We start from the raw sequence: 23,941 nt of genomic DNA, 5'->3' as shown, positions 1-23,941 counted from the left end.
AACTCTGCGACTAAACTGTGGATTCAGCTGAGCTCACACTGGCTCTCGTCTCCTACCTCGTCCACAGTTTGCTGCACTGAGTTGTTCAGAATGACTGTTGTGCCCTTGAGCCTTGCCAATGGGTAAACGAGTAGTAAAAATGAATTTGCAAACTATAAAACTACAAAACAACATCACAGCATTCAAACAATTAACAGCTAACTTTAAGACTGACTGTACAGTGGAAAAAGAAGACTCTATAGTATACATCATGTTTGCAGTGATGATAATGCAGTTGGCACTCTCTCTTTCTCTCTCTCTCTCTCTCTCTCTCTCTCTCTCTCTCACACACACACACACACACACACACACACACACACACACACACATTTTCAGGATATGCCATAATGAGCCCTGTCTGCTGTGGCTGATGTGTTTAATTGTCCTTGGACCACAAAGACTTCCTCTGGATATGACAAAACTACATAAAGCCAATGCTGACACTTGTAAATATAAAGCAAACACTGTATGATTAATACTGTGAGATACTAACTACATTAAACTTGAATTATTTTGGATAATTGAATAATTGTTCTTTGTTTTTATGTATTGTTTTACTTTTCTTTTTTATGTTAAAGCCCTCATTTCAGAATTTGTTGAAAATGTTATGTGTCATGTCCAATAAATGTACATGCTGTATTTATTTGTAATAGCCTCTGTTTCAAATTCAGATATAAATTGCTATCTAATATCACTGCTCAGGTGAAATTAAGTGAAATGTCCTAATGAGAAAACACCAACCACTGATGAGAAAATAATATTATTTATTGTTATTTACATGAAATCATCACCGCATCATGTAAGGAGCTCTTATATGATTTATATGCTTAATACGCATGCAGTATCTATTGTAACTATGATGAGTGATTAAATGATAAATAAAATGGGAGTTAATTATGACCTCTAGTCAGGGATTGCCATAAGATAATCAACCACTATTATAAACTATACTTATTGTCTGAAAAACACACATTTATGCCCTTTTCATCATAAGACCCAGTCCTCTAACAACTAACATCAATCTAATATTACTCAGCAAAAACTGTAATATCCACCACACAAATAAAAAGCTGGGTAAAGTGTAAAAAAAACCATCTTTGATTATTATTGTTTTGCTCACAGTAATTCATCGGGCAGTCAACAAACTTTTCTCGACGCAACAGCTCCTCCTGGCGTCCGCCGGGGGAATCGACCGAGCCAACATTGTGAAACATCAGATTGAAGATGGCGGAGGGTGAATTGAACGTGGACAGCATCATCTCTCGGCTTCTGGAAGGTGAACAATTTAGACCATCCCTAATGTTTCATCAGCTAGCTCTTTGCGGTCGTCTAAGCCGGGTCTGGAGACGTTTCTGCCGTTACCACGGTTGTTTCGCAAAGAAAATACGCCGAGCCGTTTCAGTTCAGGCAGTGTTGGCTAGTAGCGTTAAGGTTAGCTAATCTTACGTTGTATCGCCCCGGCTAGCTTTGGCTAACGTTAGCCTGCCGTGTTTATAAACAGTCAGTCAGCAGTGAACGCCTACATTTTCTCCTGTGTTAGCATTCATCCTATTACTTTACTTCTCACATAGTGTTTGACTTTATTTTGCTTTACTTCGGCATGTAAATTCAACTTTGTGTCTCGTTGGCGTGGTATCCACATTTTTTTTTTCCATGTTCATTTCTTTGCCGAATTTTGCGTGGTTGGTATGCAGGGGTTGGGGCTGAGGATTCAGCACCAAAACATTTGAAATCAGCATTTTGTCTTGCGTCCAACATTACATTTTGTTTGACAGTGAAAGTACCGTTAAATATAGTGTCGTAGCGTTAGCATCAACGGCGCCCAATATTCGTTGACTAACGTGACAACACCTCTTTTGCCCCCTCTGCCCTTGACACGATTAGTTTTTACAGATAAAACGACACATATGCTTTGTCAATCCTAAACATTATTGTTGGTATGCAATATAGATTATATAGTCAGCTTCATATTATTGAGAGGGCTATTCCGTTCGGAGTTAAGAACAATCTAAAACACTAATAAATGCCTCAGCCCGTCACCTGACATCACTACACCCGAGCTAATTAATCAGTTAATAGCTAGTGGTTTCTCTGTGTAAAGTAATTGGACCTTATTTGGCTTCCACACTGGGTTTGTACTTGACACGGTCACTGCACACAAGGCCCATATACTATTCTGTATGTGGCTATACAGATAAGAAAAGAAACGCAGACGAGAGCTGCCATTAGTCTCTGTGAGCACACAGGAAATATATTGAAGGCATTGTGAAGTTGTGATAGATGCAAAAAAGAAATCTTGTGTGAATCACAGGCCAGTTCAACACTAAGGGGATTGTCGAGTCTTCTGCATGTATTGCATCCACATGGGATAACTAGATCTAATTTGTCAAGGTGCGAGGGCCAGGTTTTGGGTTAGCAAAATGAACTTGGGGGGTGGGGGTAGACTCTTGTACTGACTGGTGTCTACCACCGGTTCTGTAGTGTAAAGTTAATTTGCCCTTCCCATGTGAGATATCTGTTGAGTCAGGCTACCCCACCAACGCATCTTCAGCACTCCTTGACGTAGTCTCCACTGGCATGTGGCTTTTCTTGGGAAGATGAGATGCCATTCCAACATATGAAATACTAGCATTTGGAATTTTGATGCAGCTTGCTGGGAAATGAAATCTCAATGTGTGTTAATTTTGTCAGCCAGTTTTGGTTTAGTTTTAGTCTTAGGTATTTTGGTTTGGCCATTTGAATTTTGTTAGCTTTGGTCTAGTTTAGTAGATAAAAACTATTAGCTTTAGTCGATGAAAACTAAGTTTTAGCCTAATTCAACTGACTCATAAAAACAGTTCTTTGTCAGTTCCTTATAAATTATTCATTGGTGATTTCTACACCTAACTTGATCTACACTGTTCACTGTAGCCTTTGGTATTTTCTAGCTTTTGTTATTATACTGTACTTAATATCAAAAGTAAAATTTGTCCATATGTCTGTTCTTTTTTCATCCCAAAAGCAAGCTGAGGTACACATATTGTGCAGATATGTTTAGGTGTCCAGCTCATTAGTTAGATCTGTGTAATTCACTGGTTTGCATCTTTGTGCTTGTTGCAAACTAATGACTTCCAAACTGAGGCCAGAAAAGTGTTTTCGTTTGTCATTTTGTGGCAGTTTTATCTTGCTTTTATTTGTTATAAATGACATAATATTTTGTTATAGTCTTTGATGACAAATGTTCATGTGTTGTTGGCAAATACTTTCTGTCATAGTTTTAGTCAACAAAATTAACACTGATCTCAACCAGTTTTCACACCATGTGCACCTTGGTTGACGTGTTTCTCTCATTCTGGCTGACTGAAAAGTGCAAGGTCCTCAGATTACATCTGTGGCCTTGTTGTGCAGCTTCAAAGTTTTTATAATTTGGTATTCTGTTTTATAATGTTACATAGTTGGGATGAGTCAACATAGCAGGGTGGTGAAAGCTAATTATGTAACATTAATTAAAAAATAAAACTGAGACTTCAGAACCCAACAACAACCCTACAATGGATACAGCTATTTTCCAAGTAGGCCGGTATTTACTTCGATCAGTTTGAGAGTTTTATGCCTGTTGTCTTTCATTTGGTAGAAACACAAGCAAGGGCGGAAATCCGGCTAGATGCTGGTTGTTAAAAGTTCACTCATGGCCAACTACTTTTATCAGCCGAAAAGCTTGTTGATCGTTCACAAATCAGCTAAGTTTCCTTCTTTGCTCAGCCCTACGGCAAAATAATGAACCTCCGGTGACCGGTTGATCGTGTGTGATCAGCAGTGCAAATGCAGGGTTAGACTTTGCACCTGAATCTTTCATATGCCGCACTTGCACTGCCACTCTTTGAATTGCTGTTTACTCATGTTATCATATTTGAACCATATCTGATTTGTGTGTTTAGTCACAGGTCTTCTCCTGAAACTTGACACAAGCTCACAAGCTCAAACGAATAATAACAAATGACACATCATGACAGGCTGCTCGCTACAGTGTTAATCACTCAGCCACTAGTGACTGTGCAGTCTTCTTGGCACCACAGGGTACTTACATGGACTCACTATCATCCATAGTGACCTGCTGATTGCCTGCTTGTGGACTAATGACTAGATAATGTTGCTGAGCAGGATGTAATTGAATGTGATTTTTTTTTTTTTTTTTTTTTTTTGATCATTGTTAACATAATGTTGCAGTAGCACTGGAAAAATACTTCCACACATGAATGTGACAGAAATCAGAAAAAAATAAATTTGCTGTGCTTTGCTTTGCTGTTTATACTACTAAATACAATATTTTTGGATCTGTAAAAATGATTTGTTTATAGTGCTAGTGGCAATAAGTGACTGCTTTCATTGTGAGCTGATGTAGCATGGCAATAGTTTCTGGTTATTTTCATGATTATGAAGAAGAAAGAAAATAACCACATATGGCATGACTACTTGAAATGGACATTAACATATCATAAGCGTCTTACATCAATGTGTTTTGCATCATACAATATAAACACTCATTTAAAATAGCTCTGTACTCAGTGGTTTGCCCTGTAAAAAACAACTAGTGTGTTACACATGGGTTAGAGCCCCATATGGGCCGTTGGTGTGGTGCTGCAGGCCTTTACTGTGTCCAGTGAAAAAATAATTTAAGAGTACAACTTGTGAAAATAATTGAAAATGTCACTTCCTACTTTAAACCACAGTTCTGTGATTTAAAAGAAGGAAAATAAATTTCTCATTTGATCCTGGTCTGAGAGCTTTTAAGAAACGCCGTTTGAAAGGCTTGAGTGGATCTTACCATTCCAAGAAAGTGCACCCTTTAATTTAACAGACACCAGAACCAGAGTTTCAAATGCTTGTATCCTTCATTTATGCAGGTGTTTCTTTTATTTTGGTAGTTTTGTGTTCTTGTGGTTTGTGGCCTCTCAATAAAAGAGCCAGTATATTGGCTCTCAGAAGGGTACTTTTAGCTGCCTGCAAAGCTCTGTCTGATTTTGGTGTGCACAGTGTATATCTAGATTTAACAGAAACCAGTTAGTCTTTAAGAGTCTTATGCACATTGATTTGATGTTTTTCATTTTGGTTCTTAAGTGATACCATCTTAAAGGACTGAACACGCAGTCTCTCTTGTGAGTTTCTTCACCTGGCTGTTAAGAAAAGTGTTACCTTTCATTATGCATCTCATCATTATATAATAACCTACCCTATGTTTTGCTGTCTGGCAAAATTTGGATTTGAGAAGAAGCCAAGTGTCTGTCTGAGACTGCTTATTCAGTGGAATTGAGCCTTATTGGAACACTGTGCTGCTTTCTCTAGACAGGTGTGTACACACACAGTGGTTTGCCATTGCTTCATTTTAGCCTTTGCCCCTCAATGTTCTTAAGAACCTAATCACTTTTTAAAGCTCCAGCCTACAGAAATGCTAACAGTGATGGCTTCAGTGTTAAAGCAGCCCAAACAACCAACTTGGCTGGCTCAGTCCTGATATAGCCTTGCTGTGTAGTGAAAAGACATTTGTGCCCAACACAGCAGCACTTTTCAGTATTTGGGAAGCGGTGCAGATAGACGGATGATAAGAAAATTGATTGTGTGAAATTAATCGTGTGTAGCTACACTTCATTTAGAGTAGTTGAGCTTTATTTTGTTTTTGTTTTTTGTTTTTTTTACACACAATTACAGCTTGTGACCATCCATATTCCTCTCGTTTACTCACTCCTCTCAGATTTATAGTTGGATTACATGGCTGATGAGACAGTGCCAAAGTACACACTGTGTATGCTGTGTGTGTTTATGCACAAACACATGCACAACAAGCTGTACATAAGTTAGTCTATCTTAACCTGCTTCTTCTGATGACATTCTGTATTTTGTCATCTTTTGAGGACACAAAAAGGCACAGAGGAAAGCACGTACAGGGAACTAACTGACTGACCAGCAGGAAGTCATTTCACTAGGCCTGTCTGTCCTACATTGCAGTGGGTGGGTAGCTTTAAGGCAATACTAAAATGGGCAGTTATTACATAATTCCTCAGTCATGAATTTGTTCATCACTATTGTTACCTCCATCAGTTGCTCATCTTCTTGTGCTCTTATGATAGGTTGTATGCTGAGAAACTGCAGCCATCAATGTTTTGATAACAAATTAGTCACTCTTGACATTACAACACTCCTCAGCATGTCCTAGGAGAGTTGAATCCAGGGCAACTGGACTTGTTTGCAGATTCTTGAGGACATTTCACTGCATCTTACAGAAGCCATCTTGAAGAAGCTTCTTGGATGAGAAGTGAAACATCTTCAAAAATCTACAAAGGTGCACTCAATTCAACTCTCCTTGCATAATCATGACCTGGATGACTGAGAACCTTCCTCCTTCCTCAGTCTATTTTTTTTTTTTAATTTGTACTTTAGCCTTGTTTAGCTGTGTTACTTGAAGGCTGCCATTATTGAGAATATATTGTGCAGACTGAAGGTAATCATGACAAAATCGATAAAAGGGAAATCTATAATTTAGAACTCTGTATAGCTCACAACAGAAACTAGACAGCTGTCTTTATATGTCGAGAACAGTACGTTCGTTGGAAAGGCAGTCTATCTTTATGTAGACAGTAGATAAATATACCATACAATAATGACACCATAAATTCAGCTCATCCCGCACTGCTGGTTTTTGAAATTAGACAGAACATTAACTTTGGCCATAGATTTCAGCTGTAAGGTTATAATGAAGAAAACTGTCCACATGTTCTAATCTTGGCTTCGACATACAGCGTCTCTGACTATTTCAGCTGCTGAGTGTAGCCAGAATTTGCAATTTTAACATAAATCTGCTCACTGAACTATTGCAGAGATCCAGAAGTAGGCTGAGGCTAACAGTACAACTACACAGCCAATAAATCCACATCAGTCCTGAAGCGAGCTGTTCTCATAGTCCCAGCAGTAGCTTTATCGTGTGGGATTTCGTAAGTTTAGCTGAGGCTAAGCGGCATTAAGCTACAGAGGCACCATACAACTCAGCTGTACTTTTCAACAGTTGAGATTATATAACAATAATTTGTGCCATAAGTGCATATGTGGTTTTTGTGGAACATGATTGTAATCAAGGCCTCATTCTGATGATGATTGTGGTGTTGTAGGTTACCAGCGCTGTTGCAGTAACAATGGCAATGACGATAACAATCATTGCTAACAATGACAGTCTCTCTCTCTCTCCCTCTTCATCTCTCCAGTGCGGGGATGTCGCCCAGGGAAGATAGTCCAGATGACCGAGGCAGAGGTGCGGGGGCTCTGCATCAAATCCAGGGAGATCTTCCTCAGCCAGCCCATTCTGCTGGAGCTTGAGGCTCCCCTTAAGATCTGCGGTCAGTGCTGGTTGTTTCTGTCCTTGTCCTAGGTCATCTCCCTCCATCTTGTGTTTATTTTTCAGTTTCTATTATTTGTGGGATTTTTCATTCTCAGATTTCCCCTTATATTGTCTTTTCTTCTCTGTTCTTTGCTCTTGTTTTTCATCTGTATCTCTCTCTTTTCTTTGCTCTTCCTCTGTGGGCTAAGCAGGGCTCTACAGTGACATTTCTTCTAAGACACAAAAGCGCTCCCAAATTGAAAGATTTACAAGCACAGGAGAGAAAGTCAGAAGTGTAATCTCTGAAAATAATTGAAAATACCCATTTCACTGCTTTCCACAAATACCGTCTGTCACCCAGATAGCCTGTTCTTGTCTTCTCTCCAGCTGTTTTTAAACTGAAATTATTGTTTCAGCACAGGCAGTTCCCCTCAATCTGATTGGTGTATTGATGTTAGGAATATTGTAGGCTACTATCAAGCATCTCCATGCTATTTTTTTCACTTTGTTAGACCACTGTGGCAGCGTGGGAGAAAGAAGCTTTGCTATTGTTGCAATTTACCCAGTCTGGCAGAACCTCGTATTGTGAAAACAAAAGGGAAAATCATGATTCAATGCTCCAAATTACTGGCATGTGCTTGTTATGGTGTGTGCTAGACAGCAACTCTTTTTGTCGTCGGTAAAATGAATATTTGGTTGAACGAACTGCACTGGATATCGGCAAGGTCAATGAATTATTTTATTACCTCTGATAAGTCATAATATATTCTCAGAAAAAAAGGTACAAAGTTTGTACCTTTTGTCATTGGGTCTGTACCTTTTTGTCAAAGGTACAGGAGGGTTAGGTAGAGGACAGAAGGTTTCATCTGTTGCATTTTCAGTTTCTGACACGTAATTTTCAGAAACATAGACAACCATATGCAAATCACCACTACAATTAATAATAATAGTGTTAGCACTCATTTGTTCATCTGTCTTTTGTTTTCAACATAGTTTTCTTAGTCCTGATATGTAAAGGTACAAGTCATAACAGTAGCCAAAAGTATCCTAAATACACATTTATACTTTTTTAGTGACAGTGAGGATTGTTCATCACATTTTCCTTATAACTGTGCTCAAAAACACTAAATTAGCCTCACCACACTTTTTACTGACTCAAAACAAGTTAAAAGTGAGGAGAAATGGGTTTGCTCACTACCTCTCAGCTGCAGGTCTCTGTGTGTGTGTGTGTGTGTGTGTGTGTGTGTGTGTGTGTGTGTGTGTGTATGTGTCACTTAAGACTCATCTCTTTTACTCCATGGAACAGCCTGAGCTTTGTTCTTAACCAAGGACTTTGTTGTTTTGGCTGCATTACAAAAGAAAAATGTATATTGTTGGAAAAAAAGGAACATTGCCCCATGAAAAAGTCACATAGTCTTAGACTCAGTCCATCATTGAAGTCCGATGATATATACACAGCCCTGGGTGCTGTTATGACCGTGGCTCAACTGGTCAAAACAAAGGGGAAATACAGGAGGCAAAAATAATTATTTGAGAAAAATCCATCAAATGAAGTGTGAAAGTCCGTAACATCAGTGGTGTAGTGAGTGGATGTGTGAAAGATGTAGTGAAGTACATGCTGGGTGTAGAATATAAATCAGTAACATGGACAGAGCCCAAAAGAAACAGTAAGGTGTGAGAGAAAAAAATTCCCCATGGCTCCAAGGGTTGGCTGGTCTTTATCCTTTTGGCTGCAGTAGACAGTTGTTCCTGATTTCTCTGATGCCCCCCCAGCTCCACCCCAACAGGAACCTGCACCACACAAACACACACACACCACAGGCCCTGGTAGAGGGAGCTGGGGCTGTCACTGTACTCAGTGTGCTCGTGGAAAAAAACAAGTCCTACTTTGGGCCTCAACATGCACAAATAAATATTGAATGTATTTGGTGGCACAAATACTAGGCAGTATTATTGCCTATTAATGTTGCCTTATTAGCTGCATCACTTAATTTTACAAATGTTCCATAATAATTTTTGTTTACATGAACTACCTCAGTTTATATTATAACTGAATTTGCACTGAGATCGCACAAAGATAGACACGTTTTCAAAATCAACATTGGAGTTAAATTATGAGTGGCCAGAAGAAGACGAGGGGCAGGATAGAAGCCTGGATACCTGCTTTCAGCATTTTTTTGCCCTGACAGTGGCAGTGATGCCTCCCAGGCTGGGGTTGTGGGTCTGGTTAAGATGAAGTGAAGAAGGCGCTGCCTTACAGGGAGCTTTCTGGGCAAAAAGTACAATGAGCTGATGCTGCGGTGGAAACCTCCAGGCAAGCTAGCTTGCGGTCGAGAAATCGTTTATATTAAATTCAGCTGAAGCTTGAATTCTCATGGAACTATTTTCGTTAGCGGAGCTGAAAATTGATTAAATAAATATCTCATAATCTGTTGACGCATAGTACTTTTAACTGATAAATGGTGCCATTTGTAAAAATATTGTATAAAAGCAATGTCACATTTGAGGTCATGCTGTTGTACTGAATACTGAATATGCTGATTATCTACGACCAAATCATAGCTGTGCTGATATTCAGTATAGCACTCTCTCTCATATGGTATTGTTTAAATGGCATGTGTGCTTTTGGACTACTGTATCTACTGACAAAGCAAATTTCAGGGTGACAGCCCACTTTCATACATGATGAACAGGTTCTATAGTGCCGTGCTCACAATGAGTCATCTCCAATTGAATCCATGTCCTTCAGTACCGGAGTGCTGTCATGCATTCTCTGGCCAGGCATGATGGGAGGGGGGTCTAACTTCAAAGGTCGGGTGGGTGAAGAGCAGGCTCCCACTCCTTACAGCCTCATCTCCACTCCCCAGAGCAACAATATACCGCTTTGATGCTGCTAGGAATTTACTTATGTAACCAAACTGGATAACACTACTTAGGCAATATTAAGTCACTGTTGACTCCTCTGCCCCTATGTATGGCACTGGATGATGCATGGAGGGAGAGCACACATATACACACAGTCTGTGCATCACCTCTTACACACATACAGACCCAACTGGAACATACAGCTGCACATTCACCACACTGTGACAGCTCAGCTCCGCAACGGTTGAAATAACAAGCGCTATCTCTATCTCTTAGTAGCTCCAGTACATCTCTGCAAACTCCCACATGCTTTATCTCTTTCCTCCAGCGAAGTGTTGCAACTTGTACACAACTCTCACTCTGTGAACTGCTTAATTTATGCACCAGTCCAACATAAACATGCTCGCAAGCAAGCCTATATGTGCAGGCCTGTATTTTGTTTATTTTGCAGCACTCTTCATGCAAGGTTTTGCCCATACAGTTATACTTTGTAGGATTGTTATCAACTCTTAAACCATCTGTCAGCCTCAAATGTATTTTAAATAGATGTAACCATGAGAAGCACTGCTGATAGTCATTTGATAGGTTTGCAAACTTGACTTGATAACATTTGTCATATCAAATTGCATGTTCGCTAATTAGAGAGAGCTGTGTTATTCTTTATGGGTGACATGGAATTTTAAAAGCTCTAAATACCAACTTCCTCCATGGACTATACACCTAGTCAAGGTCTAATGCTATAAATTATCTATGAGTTTAAGGCATTGTTGTTTATATCTCTGTGATGTTTCTCTGGCGTTTTGTTCTGCTTTCTTTGTTTTGTTATTCAACGTCCAATCTCAGGCTGATTACTTGCCTTTAACCCACAACTGTGATGACAGGCTTGCAGTACACTGATACTGACTCCATGCACACCAGACAATGTTTGCCTTTAATTATTCACTAATGCCAAATGGATCAGGTTTTGCTTTTCCTCTCTCTCAAATGTTAACCTTTGTGCTACTGGCATACATTGGCCTTAAACAGCTTTGCACATACAAAATTGTTTTTTGATCACAATGAATGTAATGTCACATTGCAACATGATTTTAATATGGTGAGAAAAATGCTTGAATGTACTTTCCCTATTTTCCACTTATAATAATGGAATAATACATTTTCTTTGTTTGAAAATGTTATGTTCCTTGTGCAGTGACAAATCCTATTTGAAAATAGTAAAGATTATTTTGTTACTCAAATCATTGAGGCAGTTATCATAATTAGCAGCTGCAGTTAGACTACATACACATATAATCAGGGTTATCATTTAACCATGGTACTTTAGCACTAATAGATGTTGAAATAAGTGCAAACTTGAATTGCCTTGTGGAGCTGTCAGATTAACTGAAGAAAGGTCAAAAGTATACACCTTGTTTGTGTTTGTGTGTGTATGCATTTTGAGCCTCTCAGTAAGAGTAATATTTGCAGTGTCAGGTTTGTAGAGATGTAGGCATACAGTTACACTTACAGAGTTACAGCTTGTATGATTGATTGGTGATAGGAAGACATTGATCTCAACCCAAACACATAAAGGGAAATAAAGCAATTTGTCAAACATTTTTGTGGCTTGCGGGCACCGAATGAAAGGAAAATGAGTTTCAAATCGGCCACTGATTGAAGAGAATGTAATTAGGGCCCAAACGACTCCTCAAGGAACTTAATATACTGTGATAGCACTTAAAATGATGGACACCGACAGAGGAACTGATAAAGAAGACAACCTTAACGACCTCAGCTGTAAAGTAGCGGCATTTGGCTGGTAGCTGTATTAATTAGCCACCTCAGTTTTTTTCCTGTTTGTTTTTTATTTTTTTTACATCTTGTTTCGATAAGGAAATACTTAGTAGTCCTTTGGTCAGAAAAAACCCTTCCTCTAGATCTAGCCCATGGGTAAGCATCTAGTTATCTGATGTGGGCCTCTGGCTAAAGGGGAGCATTTATTTATATCACTCTCTAATTCTGGTTCAGTTTTGGGTGATGTGTGCATCATGAGGTGTGATATGCCCACATCCTTTGCCCACATCTCTTGAAATGTGTTGTTTTTCAGCTGAGCTCCGACACAAGGTTCACTGTTATTTTGTTAAACTTGCAATGAAATAAAATCAAATGAAATCTCTCAAGTATTCGTTCACTCTCTCTGAAATGCCATCTACACTGATTTGAACAAGTTGATTAACTGGTTAAATAGGATATTTGGGCATGCAACAGTACAAAGGATTACAATTTAATTACGCTAGTACCAGTTTCCAAATGCCTAGGAAATGTAAGAACTGTCATTTCTTGTTTTATTTTGTTTTGGTTTGTATATTTCATTATTGCTCATCCTGCTTAACTAATACCTGCTGGCTTGTTCATTTGGTGCAGAGGATCTTGGCATTTTCAGCATGGTTGCAGATATTTATGGTTTATACTTTGACCATAAATAACCATTTATGAACCATGCTTGGTGTGGATCATGAATAGAAAAAGCGAGTAAGGTGTATTGTGTATTTATTATCCTAGAACTCTAAAACTTTATCAACATGGCACCTGTATATTTTTTGTCTTCGTGAATCAGGTCTTGCTTATTTATAACGCTACCTGCAACTTGAGCTTCTTTATTTGGGCCCTGTCCCTCCTCTGCTGCTCTGTGTAAACCCTAAATCTTTGCCCTGCTATTCTCAGGGCTGTTGTGACACTGCAGGGACAGACTGTCTAAATTATTCACCCTTACCTTACATTTCATTGTGAGAGGGCAGGCCCCTCACTGAGAAGAAACAAATATAACACCCCTCTTTAGGTAAAAAGTACCTCAATTTTGTAAGGTATTGGATTCATGCTTTCTATGGACTACAGACTTTTCACCCTCCAACAAGAACACAAAACAGGATTTATAGGCCACCAACTTAATTGTTCATTTGCATGGAGATGTGTGTTTTTGCGTACCCTCCTAAAATGCATAAATAAATGTAGGCTTACAGGCATATTTCAGTACCAATGGTGTGGGTGTGGTTTGGGTTTCAGTGCCCACAGCACTGGAAGACATCACAAAATAGAGGGTCATACCATTCACCCTCAAGACTAAAAGTTGCAATTTTCGTTGGCCATTCTAATCTCAGGGCCAAACTGCTGTGCAATTAAACAAGGCCTATTATTTCAGTCTGATTTGCGTTTGGTGCCACATTGTAATGAAGAGTTGTTGTAAAAATGAATTGGCATGTGAATCTCCATTCTATCTTGGCAATGATAAAGCCTGTTATTATTGTCTTAGCATATCTGGAGAGGCTCTCTGCAGTCATCTCTGTCTGGAGCACTTAGCCCAAATTAGAGCAGCTCTTTAGTTGGTGCGAGAGGATATAAAAGGAAGCAGGTCTTCGGCGGGTTATGAAGGGGGGCTCCCCTGCTGAGTTCCTCTGCTTTGCTAAGCTTCCAGTTCATCGCTGGCTGGCTGATACTGCAAAGGGACAGGGTGACCTCAGATCACCCTTAAGTTTAATATTAAACTTTGTTTGTGTTTGTTTCTGTGTATCCTTTGCTCATGTGAATAGCCTGGATTGTCAGCGTTCTTGCCCTCTAGCTCATTTCCCGTGGGTCTCGGCACTGATCTGGTCGCAGTAGCAATAGCTTGACTGCATGTGTCCTTGAGCTTGTAGCCACAGGCCCTATAGAGCTGTGCTCAGGCATCTGTACCTGCCAATCCACATGTGCTGCAGTGTACTGAGAGGAGTTAACAGGAACAGAGTAAACGAGAAAATGTATTTCCTTTTGAACTAATTCCTGTGCCTGCATCAATTTGTGACTTCTACATCTCTCTCCTCTCTGCAGAAGTTGCATGATTTTTCTTATTTATCTATTTTTTCATGGACTTTATGTAGGCTTTCTCTTTCAGCATTCCCTCTCTTTTTCAGTTTTGCCCAGTTTTCTTAATGTCATCTCTCATTTCTGTTCAACTCTTAGTAGCTCTCATTGCCACAACTTTATATCATCATGTTGTTCTTAGCCAGCTGTCCTCTTTACCACACCCAAATTGCTGAATTAACTCCTTCCCATCACACCCTCCCCTCAGGTGATATCCATGGGCAGTACACAGACCTGCTGAGGCTGTTTGAGTATGGTGGTTTCCCTCCAGAGGCAAATTACCTCTTCCTGGGTGACTATGTGGACAGAGGAAAACAGTCTCTGGAAACCATCTGTCTGCTTCTGGCCTACAAGATAAAATACCCAGAGAACTTTTTCCTGCTCAGGGGGAACCATGAGTGTGCTTCCATCAACCGCATTTACGGCTTCTATGACGAGTGTGAGTAGAAATAGACTCATGAACACTGATAGGTTTCAGTGAGAGTACCTCTTTAGAACATTTGCAGTGCACAAACACACATGAAACACATATTTAATCACGTTTTAAATAGTATGTCTTTGTGTACTCCACCAGGTAAGCGCAGGTTCAACATTAAGTTGTGGAAGACCTTCACAGACTGCTTCAACTGCCTCCCCATTGCTGCTATTATTGATGAGAAGATCTTCTGCTGCCATGGAGGTGAAGGAATTTCAAATACTTTACTGTTTGATCTTATTTATCCAAAACTTAAATTTGGACACTTTTTGTTACCCTCGTTCTTAATATAGTAAAGAGGCATCTGTGGCACTAGCATCACCATCAGTCAACGGAAAATGACCTTTTTTTCTGTACTGCAGGTCTGTCGCCTGATTTGCAGTCAATGGAACAGATCCGCAGGATCATGAGGCCAACAGACGTGCCTGATACAGGTATCGTTTGTGTATCTGTGTGAGTGTTTATGTACTTTGATAATAAAAGCTTCTTCAATTCATTTTGATTTCTCCCTGACATTTTCTCTGTGATGTAACGTCTTTGAATGAACAGACCCAGAGTCTCTTGCTCGTGTTGTATGAGACTATTACAGCAGTAGATCGTCTGGGTTACATCAGCAGTGAAATGTCTCCAGCACATTCTTACCCCCTTGCCTGTCTTCACTCTCCTTTCAACTCTTGTCCTGCTTTGTGTGATCCTGTCTTCGTGTCTCTGCATCTTTCCTCTCAACCCCCCGCCCCCGTGCATGTCTCAGGCCTGCTGTGCGACCTGCTGTGGTCAGACCCAGACAAGGATGTGCAGGGCTGGGGAGAGAACGACCGCGGTGTGTCTTTCACCTTCGGGGCAGATGTGGTCAGCAAGTTCCTCAACCGCCATGACCTGGACCTCATCTGTAGAGCTCACCAGGTAATTAGGGAGAGGGAAGGCTTGGATGTTTTGTGCAATTAGGTGTAAGCACTTTTTTTTTTTATGAGGGACCAGTGTGTTTTTGAGATATTAAATATGGTAGCAGAGCAGTGGTTGAATGTGTAAAAAACTGTTTCCATCAGGATGTACCTCTTTAGCATGAATAATGACTGATCAACAAGAAGATATGAGCCAGCCTTACATTTATATTCCCAACCTGTTCCCTCTTTTCCTATTTCCTTTTTCCCCATGCATCCTCAATTCTGACATAGCGGAAACTTCAAAGTGTCAGCTTTAATTACTGCCAAAAAATAGCTGTCATCTTTCAACATTGTTTGTCCCATTGAGTCATCTGTGATCTGGTGGAACAGTTAGCATCTGGACACAGTCTATCAAAACACATGCATGCGTCACTCATAATATTTATAATTTGCTGTTAGAAACGCAAATTGGAGAAAAGCAATATCTATGTGTGCTTATTAACATGTGCCACAGGCAGTCACAAATGTTATGCCCCTCTCTATTAAGAATTTTATGCTGTATTTCTGTCAGATTAAGATATTTTGGTTGTGCGTTGGGTGTTTCATATTGATCCAGATCCAGGTGGTTTTATAAGACTCAACCTTCATGGTTGGTTGGATTTTGAAAGTAGCTCAGATCTTTTTTCTTGGTATCGATTGCTGTAGGAGGTGGTGGAATAATATCACGTGTCCTCTCACAGGTTGTGGAGGATGGTTATGAGTTCTTTGCCAAACGCCAACTGGTCACACTTTTCTCGGCTCCAAACTACTGTGGGGAGTTCGACAATGCAGGCGGCATGATGAGTGTCGATGAATCCCTCATGTGCTCTTTCCAGGTAGATGCCCACAGTTACACAAAAATGTCCTCATGTCTTCATGCAGGAGACCCTTTGAAGTTCATGATTACATACATAAAAGATGCTGCCTTTCTCTAACTTTATCTTAAACAAACCACTCACTTGTTCACCTTTTATCTTGTCTCTTTCAAAGATCCTAAAGCCCTCAGAGAAGAAGGCCAAGTACCAGTATGGCGGGGTCAATTCTGGTCGGCCTGTCACCCCACCCCGCACTGCCCAAGCCCCCAAGAAGAGGTGAACATACAGCCTCGGCTCTCCCCCTCCTTTTCATCCTTTTCGCCCTATCCGTCCTGTCTATCCATCGCTGCAACCCCAGTTACTCCCCTGTATAGCACATATACAGGGCTTATCTAATTGCCCCAGTCTTTCTCCTCTTTCTTCCCCATTAACCCTCCCTCCCCCTAACTCCACTGACAGCTCTTTTCTTAATATGTATGTGTACATAAATTTGCTGTGACCAATCGATGTATTATTTTTTTGCCTGTTTGTTGGTATTTTTGATATTATTAACAAATATTCTATTTGTGGTTTTACTTGCAATGCCATTTGAGGTTCTCTGAGGTTCTGTGTTGTGTAAAGAAACGCCTCCTCTGTCTAGAGGGGAGAAGTGAGTGAGTTAGAGGAATTCTTTTTGATTTCTTCATCGAAAAACAAAATGGATATTGAACATTGTTTTGCCTTGATCTCTCCTAAAGCAGTGAGAATTCTCCCAGCGCTTTTCATTTCAGCTGACTGAGACGTAAGCATTATGCCGAACTCGCGCTTACAGCAGTTCTGACATTGCTAACAGTTCAAACAGTATAGCGTGTGTGCGTGTACTTGCAATTCTGTGTTTGGGCACACGCACATTTGATGTATTTAACCACTAAGAAAGTGCACCTCTCCATGTGAAGGAAAGAATGTGAACAGAGACCGGCTTGAATGAACCATACAGGCTTAATCAGATGCTGCTGGCAGTGTACACGCACCATCCGAACACAACACCCACTGGACATCAACCCCACTCTCTTATGGCTCCCCAGGCCCCGAATCCATACCCACACTACAACATGCAGCTTCTCACGTAGAGGGGATTGTGATGTTGTCCTGGATCTGTTTATTATTGGTCCTCATCAAGATAATTTCAGTACTGCTGATTTACAGTGAAAGACACTGACTGATCTAATATGTGATTAGTCCATGCACAGGCCTTTTACCCAATTTGAATCACAGTTATGGATGGTCAGTATTATATCTGCATAATCAAATTGGATAAATAGAGTAACTGCTAATGGTATTATTGTGCTAGTCTGGACCTTTTCCATGTAGAAGCCCATGAGGGTAGGAAATGCATTGGCTGCAAATTTGCAGCTTGCCCAACCCTTTAAAGTATTAAAATACTGATATAATAAGAATAAGAATCAAAAAGCAATCTCCACAAAAGCTTTACAGTATCTGCACCATTTAGTGCCACATGTACAGAACACAGTCAGCAGTCCTTTAATAAAGTGGAGGAGCATGAAGGAGAGTCAAGTTTGTGTTTTTGAGGATTTAAAGGGAAAATGCCAGCCATCCCTCTTTTACATCGCCCAATCTGTTCAGGTACAAAATATGAAAACTGACAGGAGCCAGAAGTGGGTGGGTGCAGCTGGTTTTGGCATTACTGTGGTAGTAGTGCCACCTGCTGTTAAAAAATCGCCAGTACCAGAATCCTATTTTGTGAAATTTCAGAACAGACTGACCAGGTTGCGCTTCAACTTACAAAGCCAGCGTAAGATGCTGTATCTTTACTATCAGGAGGTACTTTAATTGTCTACTTACCAACAATTAGCCTGGTTGGCAGTTCAGCTTCAGTCTGCTGCAAAAGAGATGCAGTAGACTTATCGTGTGAAACAGTTGCCTCATTTTTTTGCTCTTCGTTGTATTCTTTCTGTTGTATTTCTATGTACTCTATTCACATTGTTTACTTTTTATTCACTTAATTTATTTCCTAACAATGATAATAAGAAAAAAAATCTGAGGTGTTACCAAAAGCTGTTTTGCAATTTGTACAAGTTGGTTTGAAAGTCTATAAATTGAATAAAATGGATGAAACTAAAATTGTTATTGCCTCCATTTTTGCAGTTTCTGTGTAAATGTGTTTATCTCTGTATGTACAGCCAGTTATAGGACTGAAGGCAGAGGATGGCCATTTATTTTGACCCTTTTACTTGACTGGTCCCCAGTTGACGCACTGGGTCATTTGATACTGTGGATCTCTTCCTCACAGCCGCCTCTTAGCCCAGTTCAAAGCTTCCTGAAGTGGCTCCTTGTACAGCCAGTAACACAACACCAGGACGAAACAGGGCAGGCCCAGGTGGAGGTGAGACAGCGTCCATGTAAGGATGAGCCACAGCACTGTCTTAAGCAGCAGGAGAATGTAGAAGATGAGGCATCTGGAGCTGAACCACAGCCTCAACTTCTGCATAAGGTCACTCTAGGAAGGGATAAGCAGAAAGACAAGGATGAATTAGCGTTAGGTTATATGCAGCCAGTGTGAACATGACTGAATGTCTGTCTAACCTGCGCTTCAGCTCCATCAGCTGACCTCTGGATCTCAGGGCAGGGAGAGAGCCGAGGGGCTGCGGGGTCACCTTTATCCTTCCTCCGCCTAGAGGGCCTTTGCGGCCCACAGACTGTGGCCTCCATTGTGAGTGGACTGTAAAGTGAACCTGTCTGAACTGATAACGTATGTTGGATATTTCAAATCAATGTTCTGACAGAAAATGCCAAGCAACGACAACAAAAAAGACATCAGAAATGTGATATACCACACCACACGATCAGCCATTATGGACATAAAGAGATGCATGAGACAGTAGTATACTGCTACAACTAAATGCAATTTATGCTATAGATAGATAGATAGATACTTTATTCATCCCGAAGGAAATTCAGTTTTCAGCAGTATCCACAGAGTACAAGATTAAATAAATAAAAAATAAAGAATAAAAGATGACACGAGAGATCTAAAGATCTAAGTACCCAATGTGCAAAAAACAATGTGCACCCACCCACCCCACCCCCACCCAAAAAAAAAAGTGTGCCTCGATGTATACAATGTGCATAGATGTGGGCAATGTGCAAATTTACAGTATAGGTAGGCTACTCCTGTCAAGTCTTCGTTTTTCATTATTTCTTGTCTGCATCACTTACCGCGGAGTAGCAGCGTGAGTTTTAGAGCTTATTGTTTTGATTTGATTTGTTCTGTCGTTCCGTTATTGAGGTTATTTTGTTTTTATGCAAAAAAAAAAAAAGCGTGTTCTTGTGTAGTCATTGCAGAATAACACGGTTGCATACGCTGCATGACAGTGTAATGCAGCCTCCCAACCGACGGGGGCGCCGTTCGCGGGCTCCCTGTCCAAACTGCTGTGTGCGTGTTGTTGACTCGTGACGGGGCGCAGCATCAACCTTTTATACAATATGGATGGATGATTGCTCGTGTGCATTGTGCAGGGGGCTGTTCGCAGATCTGCGGTAAGCAGTTGTGCCGTTCTTGCACAGCTTGCCAATTCACGAAGTGGAGGTTGTGTCCCGTCATCATATGCAATGATAATAAATACTCGCCAGTCGAACAGATGCGATGTGTTTAATGCTGCAAATGGCATAGACAGGAGCCCCGTTTGAATGGAGAGTCAAACAGCGTGTTCGTGCATCCGGTTGAAAATCGACCTATAACCGCTGGGCTGTTGTTGACAGGTCTGAAGTTCATCGTTGGCTGCACGTAGGCTGCTCCGGTACAGGTGAAGTTCATCTAACGTTTGATGTACATGTTCCTCTATGCATGGCAGAATTGGTATATTTATAACAGAGCAGCGAGCCTAATGTGAACTGTAATTGGCTGCTTGTTTTGCTGCCCTCTGAGCTGACTTCCGCATAGTCTGCATTCATTCACATCTCTCTCTCTCTCTCTCTCTCTCTCTCTCTCTCTCTCTCTCTCTCTCTCTCTGTCTACTTATTACTAATTACAGTGTTTTATTCTCGATTTCCTTCTCAAATGCTAGGCTGAGCAGCAGTGCAGTGGCCAAGTTGCGGTGGCACTGTCTCTAACAGGCCCTCACTCCTGTCTCAGCAATGGACTGTGGGTAGCCTCAAGCACCATCTGAAGAATGGCAAGGTTGAGGCGCAAATCTTGCGTCACCTTAATTGTTTTAGTGCTGCTGGTACTCATCATAACAGTGGTTTTGAAGTCATTTGCGCCAGAGGATTCTCCATTTAGCAGCCCGGTTGGTTTCAGGCTGTCCCCAGACAACAGGGCAGGTGTGAGGAGTGACACCCGGTTTCAGAAAGACAGCATGGCTCAAGCCAAACCTGATCAGACCAACATGAATGACTCTGCTCAGTCAGAGAAAGACGCGAAACTAGAAGCTACGCTGAGGAAGTTCTCTCCTCCCAACTACAACCTGCACACCTTCTACTACACGTGGTATGGCAACCCCAAGTTCGATGGCAAGTACATTCACTGGGACCACCCACAGCTGCCACACTGGGACCTCAAGGTGGCTCAGGGGTATCCACAAGGGAGACACAGCCCACCCGATGACATTGGGGCCAGCTTCTACCCAGCTCTGGGGGCTTACAGCTCCAGAGACCCCTCTGTCATGGAGGCTCATATGCAGCAGCTGCGCACAGCAGCAATTGGTAATGCAGACATTAACCTAAACTATACACTATGACTGCGCAGATATCAGTATTATTGATTAGTATGTTTTAGTGGAATTATATCATGATGATATGATGTTGGGATATCTTACAAGTTGTCTAAATTGATCATAAGAAAGTAATTTTGTTGAGAAATTGACAAAATGAGGATTGAAATAGTATTGACAGTAGAATTTTAAAGTTGCATAATTTTGTTAACATGCAGTTCAAAGCAGTGAATATCAGTTTGATTATTCACTGTGATGTACATCTGTCAGAATATCCTTAGTATTGTAATACTGATGTCAACCATATCACCCTAGACCTACTTTATGTGAGTGGAAACCTATTGCATAATATTACCAGTATAGTAGGCTATATGATATCAAGACCTTGTGTGTATTTGTAATTTTCCCAATCAAAAATGTGTCTACATTTATCCTCAGGTGTCATCGCTCTTTCCTGGTACCCTCCCAATATGAAGGATGACAACGGTGACCCGACAGATGACATTGTGCCTTTGCTGCTGAATGTGGCACATAAATACCATATTAAGGTCTGTATTGTGATGCCAGTAATGTATTTGTTTCATAATAAATACCTGACCAAATACTATGGTGTTCTTTAAAGATTAATGATACTGTGCAAACATGAATGTAAAGCAATTTTTTTTATTGCCATCTGTTTGTTATCATCTATCGTTTATCTATTTATGTTTCCATCATTAATGATACAGGTGGCTTTTCACATTGAGCCATACAAAGGAAGAGATGAGGACAATATGTTCACTAATGTCAAGTACATCATTGAAAAGTGAGTAATACGGCATTTAAGCAGTATTTAATTTCCTTGTGTTGTTCCAATACCAAGATAACTATGGAGCACTAAAGCGTCATTCAGGCAGGAACAATCAACGTTATTGATTCAGATCAAGAACATGATGACAGTGCTCCTTGTAGTATTTCCCACCCCGTGCTGTTTTAATTTCTTCCTTTTGTTGTTTATTTGATAACCGCTCCCCTCAGATACGGAGAGCACCCTGCCTTCTTCAGGTATCGGACCAACACTGGCAAGCTTCTTCCGTTGTTCTATGTGTACGATTCGTATCTGATGAACTCTGAGCAGTGGGCCAAGCTGCTGAAACACACAGAAAGCAGCAGCATCAGGGACACCCCATATGATGCCATCTTCATCGCCCTGCTGGTTGAGGAGAAGCACAAGAGGGATATCTTAACTGCTGGCTTTGATGGACTCTATACCTACTTTGCCACGAATGGGTTTTCCTATGGGTCCACTCATCGCAACTGGAAGTCTATTAAAGCTTTCTGTGAGGATAACAACCTGATATTCATTCCAAGTGTGGGCCCAGGTTATATTGACACAAGCATTCGACCCTGGAACTTCCAAAACACTCGAAACCGCATCAACGGGAAATACTACGAAACGGCACTGAGTGCCGCCTTAGAGGCAAGGCCTGATTTTATTTCTATAACGTCTTTTAACGAGTGGCATGAGGGGACTCAGATAGAAATGGCAGTTCCCAAAACAAGCCAGACTGCGTATCTGGACTACTTGCCCAACAAGCCAGCAGTCTATCTGGACATAACTCGCAAATGGGGTGCAATATTTGGTGGAGAGCGTAAGAGGTGGCAAGACTGATCTGATAAAGGACCACAGCAGACATGTACAGATGGGTGAAAACATTGTGCACTAGACATGTGAATGAAGTTGTTGCAGAATGCACTCACAAGTGTGAAAATGATAATTGTTTGGGCAAAGCCAAAGGATTAATGTGAAGCTTAATACGAGTGAGTAACCACTTTAATTTTGGCTGCAGTGATCTATGTCCTTTTCCTCCATACTTGAATGACTTATTGTTCATTAATTAATGTCCTACTACTTCTTGTTTACACAGCACTGTGCATTTCTGGATCATAAAATAATGAGCGGCTTTGATAAATTTCTCTTATACACTTACAGATTTCATTATCAACTTCAAGCCTAAACTGTGCATGGGCCTGTTTTGCCTCTGTGTAATTTGTGAATACATTAAAGCCACAATAGTCAATAAATTGTTCACTGCATAAGGAAACAGAGTAAATAAAACATGGTATAATGCTGTTGCCTCAGTTTCTTTCTCCACTCAGCCCTCTTCCAGAACCGCAATACAAACAGGCACAGAATGAATGAAGATATTTGAAAAGTGCATCAGCCAGCCAAACATCATCATTTGTAATTCACGCAATAAGCGAATGAGTGGGCAGCAGCTGGGCCATCCAAACAGGCAGGCCTGCGATATAGAGGAGGGTAAACCCACCTGGACATCTAACCCACTGTCTTACATTCCAGCCAATTTCAAGTTTAACCTTATTTATAGCCCTAAATCACTGTTTACAGTCTCAAAGGGCTTTACTGGGCCACAGTTTATAGAAAACAAAGCGACATTCCTTGACCTGAAACCTCATGATGAGCAAGAAAAAATCTCCCAAAACCCCAAAAAGCCAAAGGAGGAAAAAAATGGAACAAATTCGTTTACAACAGTTTACCAACCTATTTATATTCCACAGCCATACTGCGCGGAACAGTGTGGTTATGGTGGCATCTGTCTGTCTGTTTGTCTGTCTGTAGTCACATTCTTGTGAACACAACAACTCATGATATAAACATTATAGGTACACCACAGATTCTCCCTTTAAAGTAAATGGAATGAACAGATGCACCTGCACAAACAGACACAGAGGAAAAGCTGAACTTCCCCAGTGCTGCACAATAACATTCAGTATGATAAAAGATCATATTAATATCCTCAATGTAGAAATATAGGTTGACATGGAAGTGCTTACTAAGTAATGTATGAATTAGTTAAATTAATTACCACATTAGCATAACTGTTTAATATATG

The 23,941-nt window shown here is 40.6% G+C and overlaps 2 protein-coding genes across 3 annotated transcripts; both read left to right on the top strand.

Annotated features, from left to right (window-relative positions):
- The first annotated feature begins 1,216 nt into the window (after positions 1 to 1,216).
- Positions 1,217 to 18,459, top strand: LOC115354161 (serine/threonine-protein phosphatase PP1-beta catalytic subunit). Its single transcript, XM_030044389.1, has 8 exons — positions 1,217 to 1,315; positions 7,272 to 7,403; positions 14,334 to 14,564; positions 14,700 to 14,804; positions 14,963 to 15,034; positions 15,352 to 15,503; positions 16,225 to 16,359; positions 16,514 to 18,459. The coding sequence occupies exons 1-8, from the start codon at positions 1,264 to 1,266 to the stop codon at positions 16,616 to 16,618; spliced, it is 984 nt and encodes a 327-aa protein (XP_029900249.1). The 5' UTR covers positions 1,217 to 1,263; the 3' UTR covers positions 16,619 to 18,459.
- A 1,362-nt stretch (positions 18,460 to 19,821) lies between these two features.
- manea (mannosidase, endo-alpha) lies at positions 19,822 to 23,158 on the top strand. Of its 2 annotated transcripts, none has more exons than XM_030045188.1 (5): positions 19,822 to 20,135; positions 20,403 to 21,039; positions 21,486 to 21,595; positions 21,776 to 21,852; positions 22,065 to 23,158. In XM_030045188.1, the coding sequence occupies exons 2-5, from the start codon at positions 20,508 to 20,510 to the stop codon at positions 22,696 to 22,698; spliced, it is 1,353 nt and encodes a 450-aa protein (XP_029901048.1). In that variant the 5' UTR covers positions 19,822 to 20,135; positions 20,403 to 20,507; the 3' UTR covers positions 22,699 to 23,158. The 2 variants fall into 2 exon arrangements, with proteins under 2 accessions (XP_029901048.1, XP_029901047.1); XM_030045187.1 differs by having other exon boundaries at positions 19,822 to 20,141.
- Positions 23,159 to 23,941: the final 783 nt, after the last annotated feature.

This window comes from Myripristis murdjan, chromosome 22 (assembly GCF_902150065.1).
Source record: "Myripristis murdjan chromosome 22, fMyrMur1.1, whole genome shotgun sequence".
NCBI classification, from domain to species: domain Eukaryota; kingdom Metazoa; phylum Chordata; class Actinopteri; order Holocentriformes; family Holocentridae; genus Myripristis; species Myripristis murdjan.
This window is presented reverse-complemented; position numbering and strand designations above follow the sequence as displayed.

Bases quoted from the DNA above. Each gene is read 5' to 3' on its own strand.
- LOC115354161 (XM_030044389.1), top strand. From the start codon at position 1,264: ATGGCGGAGGGTGAATTGAACGTGGACAGCATCATCTCTCGGCTTCTG. The intron at 7,404-14,333 runs GTCAGTGCTGGT...CCCTCCCCTCAG, and splicing joins GGCTCCCCTTAAGATCTGCG to GTGATATCCATGGGCAGTAC. The intron at 16,360-16,513 runs GTAGATGCCCAC...TCTCTTTCAAAG, and splicing joins CCCTCATGTGCTCTTTCCAG to ATCCTAAAGCCCTCAGAGAA.
- manea (XM_030045188.1), top strand. From the start codon at position 20,508: ATGGCAAGGTTGAGGCGCAAATCTTGCGTCACCTTAATTGTTTTAGTG. The intron at 21,040-21,485 runs GTAATGCAGACA...ATTTATCCTCAG, and splicing joins GCTGCGCACAGCAGCAATTG to GTGTCATCGCTCTTTCCTGG. The intron at 21,596-21,775 runs GTCTGTATTGTG...TTAATGATACAG, and splicing joins CACATAAATACCATATTAAG to GTGGCTTTTCACATTGAGCC.